Source organism: Zalophus californianus, chromosome X, assembly GCF_009762305.2.
Source record: "Zalophus californianus isolate mZalCal1 chromosome X, mZalCal1.pri.v2, whole genome shotgun sequence".
Lineage (NCBI taxonomy): Eukaryota > Metazoa > Chordata > Mammalia > Carnivora > Otariidae > Zalophus > Zalophus californianus.
Window position 1 is genome coordinate 40824966 of NC_045612.1, and position 16895 is coordinate 40841860.

At 38.2% G+C, this 16895-nt stretch overlaps 1 protein-coding gene across 3 annotated transcripts in view; it reads left to right on the plus strand.

The window, feature by feature from the left end:
* Positions 1–4106: 4106 nt before the first annotated feature.
* Positions 4107–16895, plus strand: part of RBM41 (RNA binding motif protein 41) — a 63938-nt gene continuing 51149 nt past the window's right edge. The window contains exons 1-5 of one of the 3 annotated variants that reach the window (XM_027608524.2): positions 4244–4547; positions 7141–7257; positions 7833–8025; positions 8321–8525; positions 10410–10481. In XM_027608524.2, coding sequence (XP_027464325.1) covers positions 4327–4547; positions 7141–7257; positions 7833–8025; positions 8321–8525; positions 10410–10481 — 808 coding nt within the window. In that variant the 5' untranslated portion in view covers positions 4244–4326. The other 2 variants (XM_035725646.1, XM_027608525.2) reach the window with 2 other exon arrangements.

Genomic DNA, 16895 nt, shown 5'->3' on the forward strand with positions numbered 1-16895 from the left:
GTAGCAGTTTATCAGGTAAGTTTTTGTTACCACTCAAAACTTTAGAATATGAAAATAATCCAGAGACCATTTAATTTTGTGGATGATTTCTGTAGGTAAAGAGCTTTTTTGACTATAATCTTGGTTAATCTCCAATTTTTGAGCCTAGTGTTATTTCTGTTATGCCCTAGATAAAGACATTTTCCTAATTGTTTTTGGAGATTTAACTCTTATAAAGTAGTTGGTGTGTGAATTAAGTTCTACATTCAGTAAAAGGTACCTGGTATGTTAGAGGAAACACTGGATTTAGTCTTGTCCCTACTTAATTAACTGGACAAATAATTTCATTTTGGGCATCATCTTTCATCTATCCCATGAAAGCATTTAACCATATGAATAAGGTCTTTCCAAGTAAAAGAAACAAGTTTTCATTTCTCTGAAGTTTTATGATTCCTTTATGTCCTTTCACAAATGATACATGCTTACTCTAAAGTTCCTCAGTAAAATAAGAGAGGCTCAAGTACTCCTACTGAATTTGCACGGGGGAGTTCTAGGGTTTGTTTGTTTGTTTGTTTGTTTTTCCAGGACATAGAAGAACAGTGGGTGGAGAGTGGCTTCCAGATCAATACAGTTAACAATTTAAGATTTACTGGTAGATCTCAGTGTACCTGGAGTGGTACAGTGGAATCTGGAGCCTTGGACTAATTCACCTCTAAGGTTCCTTCTGACTTGGGTTCTAACATGTGTCTAGAAGACATGACACTGTTGAACAAATATTAATTAAAAGATCACAAATAACCCATGTTAAGGCAACATTTTTGTTAGGTACTGGAGTCTTGAGCCTCTCCTAACCATTATTAAAGACCAGCTAGGATATTAGCTGAAGGAAGAGTTCTTAAATTTGACACTTTTAGACTTTTCTTCGCCCTTTGAAAAAGATGCTATATTTTCTTTATAACAGCATTTATGCTATCTCATTTGGGGAATTTGAAAGACATGCACAGTTGATTACTCTTAATATTGGATGAGTGATGCTATCCCTCTTCTAGAGATTTTTGGTTTTAGCATCTTCTTCCATATCTGGAAATTATAATTGCTTCATAATGTATTCATCAGAAGTGTGTTGCGAACAAAGCATCTAAAAAGGACAAACACTGAAAATATGTCTATGTTAAGGAAGAACTTCTGGCTTAATTAAATGAACCTTATTAAATTGTCAGAAAGACAAATGAGGCATATTTTTCAGTTTGTCATAAATTCTTCTGGGGTGAAATTGTGAAATTACCTCATGGTAGGATCTCTGTGCTCATGAATAACATCTAGAACTCTCAAAGCTTTTCATAAACTGTCTCAAAGCTTTTATACACTGTCTCCCTTTTAAAGCAGGGAAAGGCATGCTGTGGGGAAATGGAATAGCTATTATTCCACAGTTAATAAGTTTGGCAGAGCTAGAAATAGCCTGTTTTTCCTTCTAGTGCAATTTTCTGAATGTTTGTCCCTTGGTACCAACCACTGGGACTGGCTACAGTTATACACGGGTACAGAGAGTACTTCCTCATGACCTTGCTTTCCAGTTGCAATTCCACCCTACATGTCTCTTTAGCCATTTATTCTCCACTCATCCCACCTAGTGGATTCCTAATAAAGTGTGTATCACTTCTGTGCCAATAGGACGGCTGTCATGTTAGAAGGTGTGTACATGTCTGGTGTTATGATCAGTGTAGTATTTGTTCCACCCTTTGCCACTTCCCCAGGGGGCAAACACACCAGCAACTTCGGCCAATTTTCCCATCTACTTAGTGATCGATGCATCAGTTGGACAGTTTGGTTAAGCAGCAGAATTCAGCCTCACCACCATATAGGATTTACCTGGTACAGGCTCTGGTGTGATCGACACTTTGTGTATGCTTACATTCTGTCTATCCTCTTGTGCCAAAGCCACAAAACAGTACATGTTATATCAGCATTCATTCACTCGTGCACTTCAAGAACATAGTCATTTGCATATAACAGGTTTTGGATAACTCAGAGGCTTTCCATGACCTTTTCAATCTGTAAGAAGTTCTTAGGATAGGAAGCACGATGTCTTCCAGTAGCTGCTCTTTCGTCTTACCCTCTAACTTGAGCATGGAAGTACAGAAAGTTTGGATAAGTTCCGCCGGATAACAGAATATTTGCTCATAGATGACTGCCTATCAAGTGACTTTAAAACCATACTTTTACATAACACTTTACAGTCACCCTGTTCAGAGGTACCATCCCAATTTTACAGATGAGGAAGCTGGCCTAGACCAGTTAAAGAAACTTGGTGAAACTTACATAGTCTTGTAACTTGCCAAAGCAAACGCTCAAGTCCAGACTGCCTGCTATGTTGTCTCTAACTTTGGGAACTGAGAAATCCAAACAGTGTGTTCCCCAAACACATGATCGTTTTCTTTTTTAATTCTTTGTGGTATAAGAAGCATTCCCTTTAATAAAAAAATATTATCGACTCGGTAATAAATATAATCATGTGATTCAAAAATCAAAGGGTACAAAAAGTGAGTTTTTCCCCATCCTTTTCGCTAACCATCCAGCTCCCCTACCTGGAAGCATTCACTTATCACCGGTCTATAGGTTTTCCCAGAGGTATTCGATGTATACACAAGCAAATACACACATATAATCCCCCCATTTTTTTTTACACAAATGGAAGCATACTATAGATACTGTTCTGCACCTGGCTATTTATTGTACTAAATATAGTTTATATTGTTCAGTAGCAGTCCATAGAGAACTTAGTCATCTTTGGGACTGCTGCATAGTTTTCCATTGAATGGATTTATTACGTTTGTGGGTATTTAAATTGTTTGCAACATTTTGTCATTATAAACAATGTTGCAGTGAATAATTTTATATATAAAATATATACATATATATCTGTATATGTGTGTGAAATACACATAAAATACATATGTACATACACACATATATATATACTCACACAATTACTTGAGGATATATAGTATTGAGGATACTATTCATAGAGGTTGAATTTCTGTTCTAAAGGGAATGGGGATTTATGGTTTCAATTGTATCCTCACATTACCTTCCATAGAGGTTGTACCAATTTATGTTCCTACCAGCAGTGTAATGAGAGTGCTTAATTTCCCACAATCTCAACAAAAGTAATGTACCTCAAACTTCTGGATCTTTACTAATCTTGTAGGTGAAAATGTTATTTTAGTGTACTTTTTAAAAATAAACTTCTTTAGAACAGTTTTAGATATACATAAAGGTTGTATTGTACAGAGTTCTATATACCTCCACTCAGTTAACCTTAAGTGTTAACATCTTATATAACTCTGGTATATTTGTCACTTCTAATGAATCTTATTAACTAAAGTGCATAATTTATTCATATTTTTTTAGTTTTTACCTAGAGCCCTTTTTCCGTGCCACAGTCCCATGCAGGATACCACATTACATTTAGTCATTATGTCTTCTTTGGTTCCTTCGGCTGACAGATTCTCAGACTTTCCACATTTTTGATGACCTGTACAGTTTTGAGGAGTACAGGTCATGTATTTTATAGTCAGTGTACTTTGAAATTTCCATCGCACTTATAAGTGAGATTGGACTTCTTTTCATATACTTAGGGACATTTGTATTTCCATTTCTGGGAACTCAGAGCCCATGGTCTTAACCACTATGCTGTACCTTTCTCCTGATTCAACATAATTATCAACAAAACATTCATACAGACTTCTGATTCTCAGGGTAGGAAGTACAATGTCACGTAAGCTTCTGTTACAGATAGAGGAGAACCATTAATGCAGGTGATGTGGTCAAACTTGTGTCTGATCACGGGCTACACTGCAGAAGCTGGACCTGGGGCCCAACCGGAAACAGCAGGTAGGCCGGATAGTAAGTCCTTGAAAGCAGAAGCAGGGTAGATAGGCATACATTGGAGGAAAAGTAGAGGAGCCAGGATTTGGATGAGACAGTCAGGAAGTCTCAGGTGACTCCTAGCTTTATTAGCTGGATATTTTGGGTGCTGCCGTTAACCTCATTTGAGAAACATTTGAACAATTTACAACATACCCCTTACTCAGTAGGTATTTTCTCTTTCCGTTTCTTTAGCTCTGCGCGACTACAATTCCCAGAGCCCCGCACTCCACCACAATCCCCTTAGAGTCGGCCGCACAGAGTTCTGGGACTTGAAGTCCGCGGCCTATTCGTCCAAGTTAGAGATAGGGGCCTGTGGAAACATGAAGAGGTAAGGGCTCGTCTGAGAGCAGGCGGTGAAGGGAGCTCTCTTCTACCTTTTAACTTTGAAAATGGCTTTCATGACTTTGTGTTTGGGCTATGTCACGTTCTCGGGATGCGGTTTCGTGTGAGCGGGAAGACAAAGGAGGAGGGAGGAGGGGAGACGGGCTAGACAGGCCTGCGGGGCGAAGTTCAGGAAGGGCCGCCGCCGCCGGTTCCCGTAGGAATGCCTTACCCGCGCGGGCATCTAGGCCACGGCGCCGGCCCCGGGAGCTGCACGGACGCCGTGGCTTCTTACTGCTTCAGACGGACCCACCCAGGTAAAAGGGTCTTGGCCGACTGATGCCCAGCGCCGGGAGAGACCCAGGCCAGCTCCTCCCCGTCCCGCCCTACCTCCACCTCATCCTCGGAAAGGGGCACAGGGTGGGCGCCTTTTTTGTTTTTGTTTTTCTTTGCAGTGTTTGTTTACTGAGGAAGACTTTCTCGGACCCTGAGAGCATGTAGCGCTTTCATATCTTAACCTAAGCTACTGATACTTGGTTTCTAAAAATTTAGACGGAAAGTACAAAACGGGCTCAATCTATCATAGGAAGAGAAAAGCACTGCTGTAAGCAGTTCCCCCTACTGGTTCTGCAGGAAACGGCAGTTTTAACTTGGCTGGTCATTGTTGAAAGCCTGAGCTTCACAGTTGTTGACAGTACACAATGGCTTTTTAAAGGATCCTCATTAAATTAGTTTTGGATTCACTGCAAAGTAGAATAATCACTCTGGAATAGGGCGGTGCATTGAAAGTTCTGATGTTATGCTCTCCTGTACTGTCAGTTTCTGCATCTTTTAAAAAAAACGTTTCCCTGCCTCAAAATGACTTTTAAAAACGTGCTTATTGTGATATTTCATACATGCAAAATAATGTATATATACAGTTTAAAGAATAATAATAGACTCGGACCCACTACAGGCTTTAGAAATAGAACATTAGCAGTATCTTAGAAGTCCCCTGTGTGCCCCTCCCTGATTGCTTGTCCTCCCTCCTTTCCCCTGAGGGGACCACCGTCCAGAATTTGGCATTAATCATTCCCTTGTTTTTTTTTTTTTTAAATAGGTCCACCACAGATGAATTTATCCCTAAACAAAATGTTGCTAGTGTTATCCATTTTTGAACTCTATATGAATGGACACATATTGTATGAATTTTTCTGCAACTTGCTTTTATTTCATTCAGCATTTCTTTTTGAGATTCATGTGTACTAATGTAGTTAGCTATGGTTTATTCCTTTCAAAGCCACTTTAAACGTAGCAAGAACTTTCAGAATTTTAAATAATAAATACAAATTGAGATACTTAAAAGGAAGTTTTTTAAAACCCTGGGCCTAAGGATATTTTAAAATTTTCTAAAAATAGGTCTCAGTCTTTCTAGAGCATGGGAATCTTGCTTATAATTATGAGAGATGAGAGATACATCATAACCCGAATAGTAAGGGACTTTTTTTATAAAGAAGGTATTTCATATTTGGTTTTCTCATGGAATTAACTCATTTTGTTTTTGTCTGTTGTCACCTGTTGTTGCATGCTCTACTGGTCCTGCTATTTCTTTATACTCTAATAAGAGTTTTTCAGTTATTTAGGGTTGGGTAGCTTATAGCATTACCTAGATTTCTACAGAGTAGTGCCTTAGCTATAAAACGTCATGATCCTCATCCCATTTGATTCTATACTCTCTTCTTTGGAAATCTCTTTTCACAGCTCCAGATCCTGCCAACACAGATGACTCGAGATTTCCACGTGCAGCCTCAGATTCTCATCTATACAATTCTTCCATCTCTTGCTTTCCTATTAGCCAATATCATTTACACTGTCACCTCAGACTCAATATGTCTTTGAAGTATTCCTGATAGTTCATACTGGTGTTTCAGTGTAATAGGTAGTTGACTCAGCATGGCTAAGACAATACTGACTTTCCTGTTCCCAAACCATTTATTCCGTCTGGATCTTCCTCTTTCTTTCATTGGTACCATTATTCTCATAGTTACACAGCTTGAAATTTCAGGGTTATCTTTGACTTCTTCCTTACCCCTACCTTCAAAAGGCCTTGCTCATCTAACTCTTCCTTTCTGTTTCCACTATTACCACTCCAGTTTGGACTTTCATCACGTTATGCTGGATAAATTTAAAGAGTTTCCTAACTCATTCTTCTGGTTTCTTTCCTATGAATCTACAAGACATATTATAACCACATTCATTTTCCTAAGCCATCATTTGTACTGTGTTACTTAACTGCCTAATAAATTGCTTTCGAATACCTATACATGAAGGTCCAGGCCCCTTAGTTGGAATATTTAAGGCCATTCATAATCTGTGTCTAATTACCCCCTCCAAGATAATCTCCTAGTGCTCTCATATGTGAATGCCAACTAAAGTGAACTTATTATCCCCCAGAACATATTTCTCTCTCTTTCTACTCAGTCTCCCTGTTCTATCCTTCATCATACCCAGTCCTTCAAATGCCAGTTTAAGAATTACCTTTCCAAAGTCTTCATTTACCACCCTAGCTCCCAATTCTCTCTTTCTTTTCTCTTCCTCCCTCTCTCCCCCTCTCTCCCTCTCTCCCTTCCCTCCTTCCCCGCACAGGCACACAACACAATAACACATACACACAAACCCTAAATAAATTGCAAGCTTCTTAAGGATAGGGACTGTGTCTTGAATATCTTTGACTCCATCAGTACCAAGCACAGTGCAGTGCGTGTAAGTAGGTATTTAGTAACTGGTTGGGGGATGAATGATAAAGGGCAACAAACAGAAAAGTGTCTTCAAACAAATGGGGTCACTACTGGTAGATAATATAGCTAAAGAATATGTTTTGAGATTGACTGTCTCTTCTACTTTCTGTATACATTCTTATATCTACTCCAGGGTAAATAGCTGTGTGAAGAGTGGTGAGCATGTCCTGGAGGAGTTGGAAACAGAAGGGGAGAGGCAGCTGAAAAGCCTCCTTCAGCATCAACTTGATACCTCTGTCTCCATTGAGGAGTAGGTATTGATTTTGCAAACAGGTAGAGTATCATAGACCCTCACCTCCAGGTGGCCGACCCCTCTTAAAGCCTGGATGAAACACTCCTCTCCCACCCCCCTTTCCTTGGCCAACGTCTACTTATTAGGCAGCATTTTGCTTCTGTGTCTCTTACTCTGGGAAGCTTCCCGTATCCCACTAAGTCTGGGCCAGTGGCCTTTCCTATGTCTTCCCTTAACATACATAGCACTTACAACCCGACAGGATCATTGCCTGTTTACTTGCTTCTCTTCTACAAAAGCAGAAACCATTTTTATCTTTTTTTACTGTTAAATCCTCAGTACCTGGCCCGGTGTCTGTCTGATGCAGCGTAGGTACTCAGTAAATAAATATTTGATTCAGTCATTTATTGGTCCTGGGTGAGGGGAATAGCAATGGAATTCCATGTCGTTGCAGTGATGCTTCAGCCTAGAAATAGGACATGAGAGAGAAATTGCCAGTGCGTTTCATTGTGCCTCTTTTAATGGCGAACCCCATTTTCTGCAAATTGTGGTAACTTGAAGATATTCTTACTTGCTTCCTGCTTGTCTTGCAGATGTGTGTCTAAGAAAGAGAGTTTTGCTCCTGGTACTATGTACAAGCCCTTTGGGAAGGAAGCAGCTGGGACTATGACTTTGTCCCAGTTCCAGACACTGCATGAGAAGGACCAGGAAACTGCTTCTCTTAGGGAACTAGGGCTCAATGAAACAGAAATCTTGATCTGGAAGAGCCATGTTTCAGGTGAAAAGGTGAGTGGGGCCAATTTTTTTTTCCTCTGAAGAATAAAGGGCGAGATTGCTTCCTTTGACACCGAGAACCTTTTCATTTTTAGTTCTTACAAAACTGAGCTCTATATCTGAATATTCTTAGGTTTCTGTGATAGGGACCTTGGTAAAGAGATGCTCTTTCTTGACTTTTTAGCTAACATGTCTATGAATGGTCACCTCTGGTCCTTCACCAGCTTCTTTCTTATCTGAGGCATTAGATTATCACTTTCAGGCTATGTCATCTATGATACATGCCATCTCATTTCTCTGGTTTCAGAGGACAAGACTGAGGGCAACCCCGGAAGCAATACAGAACCGTCTTCAAGATATTGAAGAAAGGATCTCGGAGCGTCAGCGCATCCTTTGCCTGCCACAGAGATTTGCCAAGAGCAAACAGCTGACCCGGCGAGAAATGGAAATAGAAAAGTCTTTATTTCAGGGAGCTGATCGGCACTCCTTCCTCAAGGCTCTTTATTACCAAGGTATGTGATCGCCAGTGACTTTGATGTGCTCTTTCACTGAGAGAAAGATTTAACAGCAGGACATTAAATATGAAGAGTTAGGGAAGGGAGTTGGGGAAAGACAAACGATCACTCTCCTTGAGGAATGTATATAGGCCTGTGATAGAGACAAATATGTACATAGTCAGTTGTGATACCACATGGAAATCACTGTTACAGAGATGTGAATAAAATGCTAAGGGAGCACAGAACATAGAACATCGAAGTCTAGTTTGCAGGGGGAGTCAGGAGTTGACATTTGTACTGTCTTGACAGAGCAACAGTCATTTGTCAGTAAATAAAGGGCAGAGGGCATTACAGATAGTAGGTGAACAGGAACAAGTTTGTGAAAGGACCTGGTGCATCTTGGGAACAATAAGTTCATTGTGGCAGGAAGTATAGGACACAGCAGGGGATGAGGGGGGTGACACTGGAAAGGGAGGTGAGGCTAGATTGTGAAGGGTCTTTGGGCCGAAATGTAAATGAGCACAAAATATACAGATAAATGGTATGCATCTTAACCAGAAAGCACTGGTTTAACAGATAAGTTTTGCTAGGCACTGTGGGAGGTGTGCAGAAGTTTAGGAAATCGTTCCTGACTTTGTAGCAATTACAGTCTGGTTGGAAAGAGAACCATGTAACATTTAGTGACGACACTAGATGTAGTTGTTAAGTGCTGTAGGAGGGAAAGGCCACTGTGCATTGGCATGACTGAAGAAGGCCTCTCAGAGGAGGTAAGATTTCAATGTTCTTTTAATACTACCTATTCTATAGTAAGGAGAAGGAAAGGCAGTTCATTTGCAGCAGATGATATGAGCACTATGGCGTGTTTGGGGGCTGTTGTGAAAGACCAGGTTAGAAAGGTAGCTAAAAATTTTGAACTTTATTTGGTGGGTAGTAGAGACCTATACAGAGTTAGTTATTCAGTTAGTTTGGATATGGTGAAAGGATTCTGAGTCAGGAGTAAACTGAAAAGCAGTATTTGAAAATGATGAATCTGGTGGCCAAGAAACAGGATGAGAGAAAGAACTGGAAGCAGGGAGAATGATTTAGGAGGCATTACAGTCGTATAGGCACGGAGGTCTAGACTAGAATGATGGCAGTGGTATTGGAAAGAGAGGTAGGTGTGGTTGTAAGAGACATCACAAAGGAAGAACTGGTTAGATTTATTGACTGAGAATGAAGGAGGAGGGTCAAAGGAGAGGTCAGAGACAACCCAGATGTTTTTAAGTCTGTGTGACTTTTTAACAACTGGCAAAATTAAGAAAGTCTTTATGGGGAGTTTCTGACGAAAGACGATAAGTTCAATTTGAAACATGTTGAATCGCTAAGAATGGCAGGATCATTAAATGGCACATATTGAGGAGGCAGTTGGAAATGCAGCAGGGAAGCTCAGGGGAGAGGTCAGAGCTGGCTACATACACAGAAGTGGGAATCATGGACACTCAGGTGGCAGGTAAAGCCGTGAGCATGATTGAATGCTTTGTTAGAGACAAAGAGACGATAGACATGGAACAGCAGTGGTGAAGGAAGGAATGAATGAACCAGTGAACAGCCTCTTGTGGAGAGACCTAGCATACTGATTAAGAGCATGGGCTCTGGAGGCAGACTGCTGGAAAAATCCTGGCTCCCCCACTTAACTAGCTTGTTGTAAGATGTTGGGCAAGTTACCACCCTACACTTCAATTTCTTCATCTTGTAAAATGAGAATATTAATAATACCTACATTATAGGATCGTTAGAAGGATTAAGTGAGGTAATACGTGTAAATCACTTAGAGCAGTACCTGGTATTTGGGGTGGGTGGGTGGTGTATGAATCTGTTCTGTTTCCTATCTTTGAAACTCCTTGCTTTAAACCTTCACAGCATACCACAAAAAGACAAGTGCAGACAAGTACATGACCTCAATGAAGAGGAAGATAAAATTAGGCACAAAAGGCAAGTCGAGAGTTTTCTTACAGTGTTAGATTTAGGAATGTAACATAGGGTCCCAGACTTCTGAGTCGAGTGCTTATTTAATTCCATATTCAGTATATGACAATGTTTGTAGGAAATGATCCAGAGGGAGCAATTTATCCTGATAAAGAATATTAAAGGGAGGAGTTAGTAGAAGTTGTAAAACTTTTACATTTAGTGTTGTTGATTTTTTTCTCTCTCTACCTTTACGTTATTGTACCAGATATAAAATGACCTTAATGATTTTTAGATCCTATTTCACAACTAATTCTGAATATTTTTATTAATCACTAAAGTATAACTATTGATGATGATGATGATATAATAGCAATTTTTTCTTTTATTTTAAAAATGAACTTACAATAAAATTGCCTGTTTTTCTTTTTTTTCTTGGTGTACAATTCTATGAATTGTAAATCATGTAAATCATGTAGATTCATGTTACCACCACAATTAGGATAGAGAACAGCTCCATCACTCTAAAAATCCTTCATCCCATCCATTGATAGTCATCCCCCAACTCCACCCATAATCTCTGGCAATCCCTGATTTGTTCTCCATCACTGTAGTTGTGTCTTTTAAAGAACGTCATAAAGATGGAATCATACAATACGTCATCTTTTAAGTGTGGCTTCTTTCATTTAGTGTAATGCCTTGAGAGTCATCCAAGTTGTGTGTATCAATAGTTCATTCATTTTGCTGAGTAGCATTCCATTGTGCGGATATTCCAAAGTTTGTTTATCCATCCACCCATTGAAGTGCATTTGGGCTGTTTCCAGGTTATGGTGACTGTGAATAATACTGATAATGAACATTTTTGTACAGGTTTTTGTGTGAACATAAATTTTTATTTCTCTAAGGTAAATATCTAGGAGTGGGATTACTGGGTCATATGGTAAGTGTCTGTTTAACTTTATAAGAAGCTGCCAAACCATTTTCCAGAGTGGCTGAACCATTTTGCATTCCCACCAGCAGTGTATGAGAGTTCCAGTTGCTCTACATCTTTGTTGGCATTTGGTATTGTTGGTATTTATTTTAGTTCTAGTAGCTGTGAAGTGGTATCTCATTGTAGTTTTAATTTGCTTTTCCTTAATAGCTAATGATGTTGAACATCTTTTCATGTGCTTATTTGCCATCCTTCTATCCTGTTTGCTGAAGTGTCTGTTCAAATCTTGTGCTGTTTTTTAATTGGGTGGTTTATTTTCTTTATGACTTTTGAGAGTTCTTTATATATTCTAAATGCAATTCTCTGATGGATATATGATTTGCAAATATTTTATCCCAGTCTGTAGCTTATCTTTTCATTCTCTTAACAGTGTCTTTTGCAGAACAAACTTTTTTTTTATCATGGTAAAATATACCTAACATAAAATTGATCATTTTAACCATGTTTTCAGTGTACAATTCTGTGGCATTAAGTATATTCACATTCTTCTGCAACCATCATCGCTATTCATCTCCAGAACTTTTTCATCTGCCCAAACTGAAACTCTGTACCCAGTAAACACAATTTCCCCTTATGCTCCTCCCCTTTGCCCCTGGCAACCACCATTCCTTCTGTCTCTGTGAATTTGACTACTCTAGGTGCCTCATATAAGTGGAATCATACAGTATTTGTCCTTCTGTGTCTGGTTTATTTCACTTAATGTCTTCTAGGTCATCCATGTGTCAGAATTTCCTTCCTTCTTAAGGCTGAATAATATTCCATTATATGTATGTACCACATTTTGTTTAGCCCTTCGTCTGTCAGTAGACACTCGTGTTGCTTCTACCTTTTAGCTGTTGTAAATAATACTGCTATGAAACTGGATGTACAGGTGTCTGCTCAAGTCCCTGCTTTCAGTTCTTTTGAGTATATACCCAGAAGTGGAATTGCTGGATTGTATGGTAATTCTGTGTTTAATCTTTTGAGGAACTTCCATACATACAGAGGCTATATCATTTTACATGCCCACCAGCAATGAAGAAGGATTCCAGTTTCCCCACACCCTTGCCGACACTTAATTTCTTTTCTTCTTTTTTGTGACAGCCATCCTAACGGGTGTGAAGTGGTATTTCATTGTGGTTTTGATTTGCATTTCCCTAATGACTAGTGATGTTGTGCATCTTTTTCATGTGCTTTTTGGCCATTTGTGTATCTTCTTTGGAGAAATGTCTATGTAAGTCCTTTGCCCATTATTTAAACTGGTTGTTTATTTATTTATTGTTAAGTTGTAGGATTTTTTTTGTATATTCTAAATATTGATTCCCTCATCAGATAAATAATTTGCAAGTATTTCCCTTCATTTCATGATTTGCCTTCTCTGTTGATAGTGTCCTTTGATGCACAAAAGTTTATATTTTTGAAGAAGTCTAATTTGTCAGATTTTTCTTTTGTTACTTGTGCTTTTGGTGTCATGGCCAATAAATCATTGCCAAATCTAGTGCCATAAAGGTTTTCTCCTGTGTTATCTTCTGAGCGTTTTGTAGTTTTAGCTCTTATGTTTAGGTCTTTGATCCATCTTGAGTTAATTTTTTTGTATATGTCATAAGGTAAGGATCCAACTTTATTTTTTGCATGTTGATAATCCAGTTTTCCTAATACTGCTTGTTGAAAAGACTGTCGTTTACCCATTGAATGTTCTTAGCATCCTCTCCAAAAATCATTTGACCATAAATATATGAGTCTGTTCCTAGGCTCTCCATTCTATTCCATTGGTGTACATGTCTGTCTTTATGCCAGTGCCATGCCACACTGTTTTAATTACCATAGATTTGTAGTAAGGTTTGAAGTCAGGAAGTGTGAGACCTCCAACTTTGTTCTTCTTTTTCAAGATTTTCACTATTTAGGAACCCTTGAGACACCATTTGATTTTTAGGATGGATTTTTCTATTTCTGGAAAAAAATGTCATTGGGATTTTGATAGGGATTATACTGAATCTGTATTATCACTTTGGGTAATATTGACATCTTAACGATATATTAAGTCTTCAGTTCATGAACATGGGATGTCTTTGCATTTATGTGTATCTTTAATTCTTCCAGCAACATTTTGTAGTTTTTAGTACACAAGTTTTTTGTCTCAGCAAATGTTTTAAAAATTTTGATACAATCCAGTTATCCAATTATCAGGGTTTTTTTCTTTCATGGATTATGCTTTTTTTCCCATATCGAAGAACTCTTTGACAGCTGATTATGAATAAGATTTTCCCTTTAAACAGTTTTATGATTGTATATTTTACATTTAGATCTATGATCTATTTTGACTTGATGCTTATATAAAGTGTGGGGTTTAGGTTAAGGTTCACTTTTTTGCCTATGAATTTCTAATTGTTTCAGCACCATATGTTGAAGAGAGTATTTTTTCTCCATTTACTTGCCTTTGCATTTTTTGTCAGAAATAAATTGGCCATATGTTTGTGTTAATAATTAACTTCATAATAAATGGTGAAAGAATGAAATATTTTCCCCAGTATCAGGAATAAGACAAAGATGTGCACTCCTGACAGTTCCATTCACAGTTGAATGAAATTAGAAATCAATAATAGAAGGACATTTAGAAAATGTACAAATATGCAGAAATTGAACAGCACTCTACTGAATAACCAACGGATCAAAAAGAAGTCACAAGGGACATTAGAAAATACTTTGAGATGAATGAAAACAAAACTTAACATACCAAAACATATAATGCAGTAAAAGCAGTGCTTAGGGGGATATTTATAGTTATAAATGCCCATATTAATAAAGAAGAAAGGTATTAAATTAATAACCAAAACTTTTCACCTTAAGAACTACAGAAACTATTTTAAAAACTCGAAAAATTTGTCCAAACCCTTAGACTGTGTAATATCAAGAATGAACCATAATGTAAACTATAAACTTTGGGTAATCATAATGGGTCAATGTAGATTCATTAATTGTAACAACTGTACCACTCTGATGGGGGATATTGATAATGGGTTAAGCCATACATGTGTGGGGATGGGGTTATGTGGGAAATCTGTGTACCTTCCCCTCAGTTCTGCTGTGAACCTGTAACTGCTCTAAAAACATTAAGTCCTAATAAAAAAAAGAAACTACAAAAAGAAGAGCAACCTAAACCCACATCAAACTGAAGGAAGGAAATAATAAAGATTAGATCAAAAAAAATTAAATAGAAAATTAAAAAAAATATATAGAAAATCGGCAAAACCAAAAGTTGGTCTTTTGGAAAGATCAACAAAATTCAGAATTCCTTAGCTAGACTTACCAAGGAAATAAGAAAAAGGACAAATTTCTCATACCCTGCTCTACTTTGATTCTTTTTTGCATGGAACATCTTTTTCTATCCTTTTACTTTCAACTCTTTTTTTAAATCTAAAGTGTATCTCTTTTTTTAAAAAGATTTTATTTATTTATTTGAGAGTGAGGGAGACAGACAGATAGTGACAGAGATCATGAGCGAGCTGGGAAGATAGGGAGAAGCAGGCTCCCCGCTGAGCAGGGAGCCCAACACGGGGCTCCATCCCAGGACCCAGGGATTATGACCTAAGCTGAAGGCAGATGCTTAACTGACTGAGCCACCTAGGCATCCCTCTCCTTCCTCCTTTGTACTATTATTGTCACACAAATTACATCTTTATAGATTTTAAGCTCATTAGCATAGTTTTATAATTATTGCATTATGTAGTTATTTCCTAAGTCAGGACAAGAAAATGTTACAAAGACAAATATATTTATACTATCTTTTTTTATGTTTACCTATATGGTCAACTTTACTAGTGTTCTTTCTTTGAGTCAGTGAAGAGTGTCCATTTATTTCAGCCTGAAGTTTTTCTCATAGGGTAGGTCTTAATAGTGATGAATTCTTTTAGTCTATGCTTATCTTGGAATGTCTTAAATTTCCCCTTTAGTTTTATTTTTTTGTATTTTTTTAAGGTTATTTATTTATTTATTTATTTATTTATTTATTTGACAGAGAGAGAGAGCACAAGTAGGCAGAGGGAGAAGCAGGCTCCCCCCTGAGCAGAGAGCCCGTTTCAGGGTTTGATCCCAGGACCCTGGGATCATGACCTGAGCTGAAGGCAGACGCTTTACCTACTGAGCCACCCAGGTGCCCCTCTCTAGTTTTAAAGTATAGTTTTTTGCCAGACAGTGAAGTTTTTGGTTGGCAGTCTTTTTCTTTTAGCCCACCAAATATATCATCTTACTGCCTTCTGGCCCCTGTAGTTTCTGTTGAGCAGTCAACTGTTGATCTTATTTAGTACTCCTTGTCCATGATGAGTCTCTTCTCTCTTGCTACAGTCAGCATTCAATCTTCATCTTTTGCTTTTGGACAATTTGGCTACATGTCTGGATGTCTCTTGGACAGACTCCAACTAGGTCCCTTGAGTTTGTCCTACTTGGATTCTATCAAGGTTCTGTAATGTGTAGATTAATGTTTTTCAACAATTTGAAGAAGTTTTCAGGCATTAGTTCTTCAAATATTATTTGTGCTCCTTCTTCTTCTGAGATTTCCATTATGCATATATTGGTATGCTTGATGTTCGCCCACAGGTCTGTGAGGCTGTTATTTTTTCTTTATTCTTTCTTCTTTTTGCTCCTCAGATTGAGTAATCTTCCGTAGATATCTTCAAGTTTGCTGATTCTTCTGTCAGCCCAGATAATCTGTTGAGCCCCTCTAGTAATAGTTTTCATTTCAGTTATTGTACTTTTCAACTCCAGAATTTTTATTTTGTTCTTTATTATAATTTCTGTCTCTTTATTTTTATTCTCTATTTGGTAAGGCATTCTGAAACATTCTTTTAGTTCTTTATACATGGTTTTCTTTAACTGTTTGAAGAACTTACAATAACTGATTAGAAGTTTTGTCTGAGAAGCCCAGTGTGCTTTCTTAGGAAAGTTTCTACTGACTGTTTCTTTTTTCCTGTGTATGGGCCCTACTCTCCTTTTCTTTCCTTTTTTTTTTCAGTGTCTTTGTCTTAATCAGCTCAGGCTGCTATAACAAAGAACCATCAACTGGGTAGTTTATAAACAACAGATTTATTTCTCACAGTTCTAGAGGCTGGAAGTCTGAGATTAGGGTTCCAGTATGACCAGGTTCTGGTGAGAGCCCTCTTTTGGGTTGCAGACTGCTAACTTCTTGTCACGTGTCAGAGAGCAGGGAGAGGAAGCAAGCTCTCTCATGACTTCTATAAGGGTACTGATCCCATTCCTGAGGGCTCCACCCTCATGACCTCATCTAATCCCAGTTACCTTCCAAAGGTCCTCACTTCCTATTACCATCACATCACCAGTAGGGTTTCAACATACGAATTGGGGGGGGGGCACAAATATTTAGTCCATAACAGTCTTACAGTTTTTTTTTGTTGCAAATGAGACATTTAAAATAATGTAATGTGGGGGTACCTGGGTGACTTAGTCAGTTAAGCACT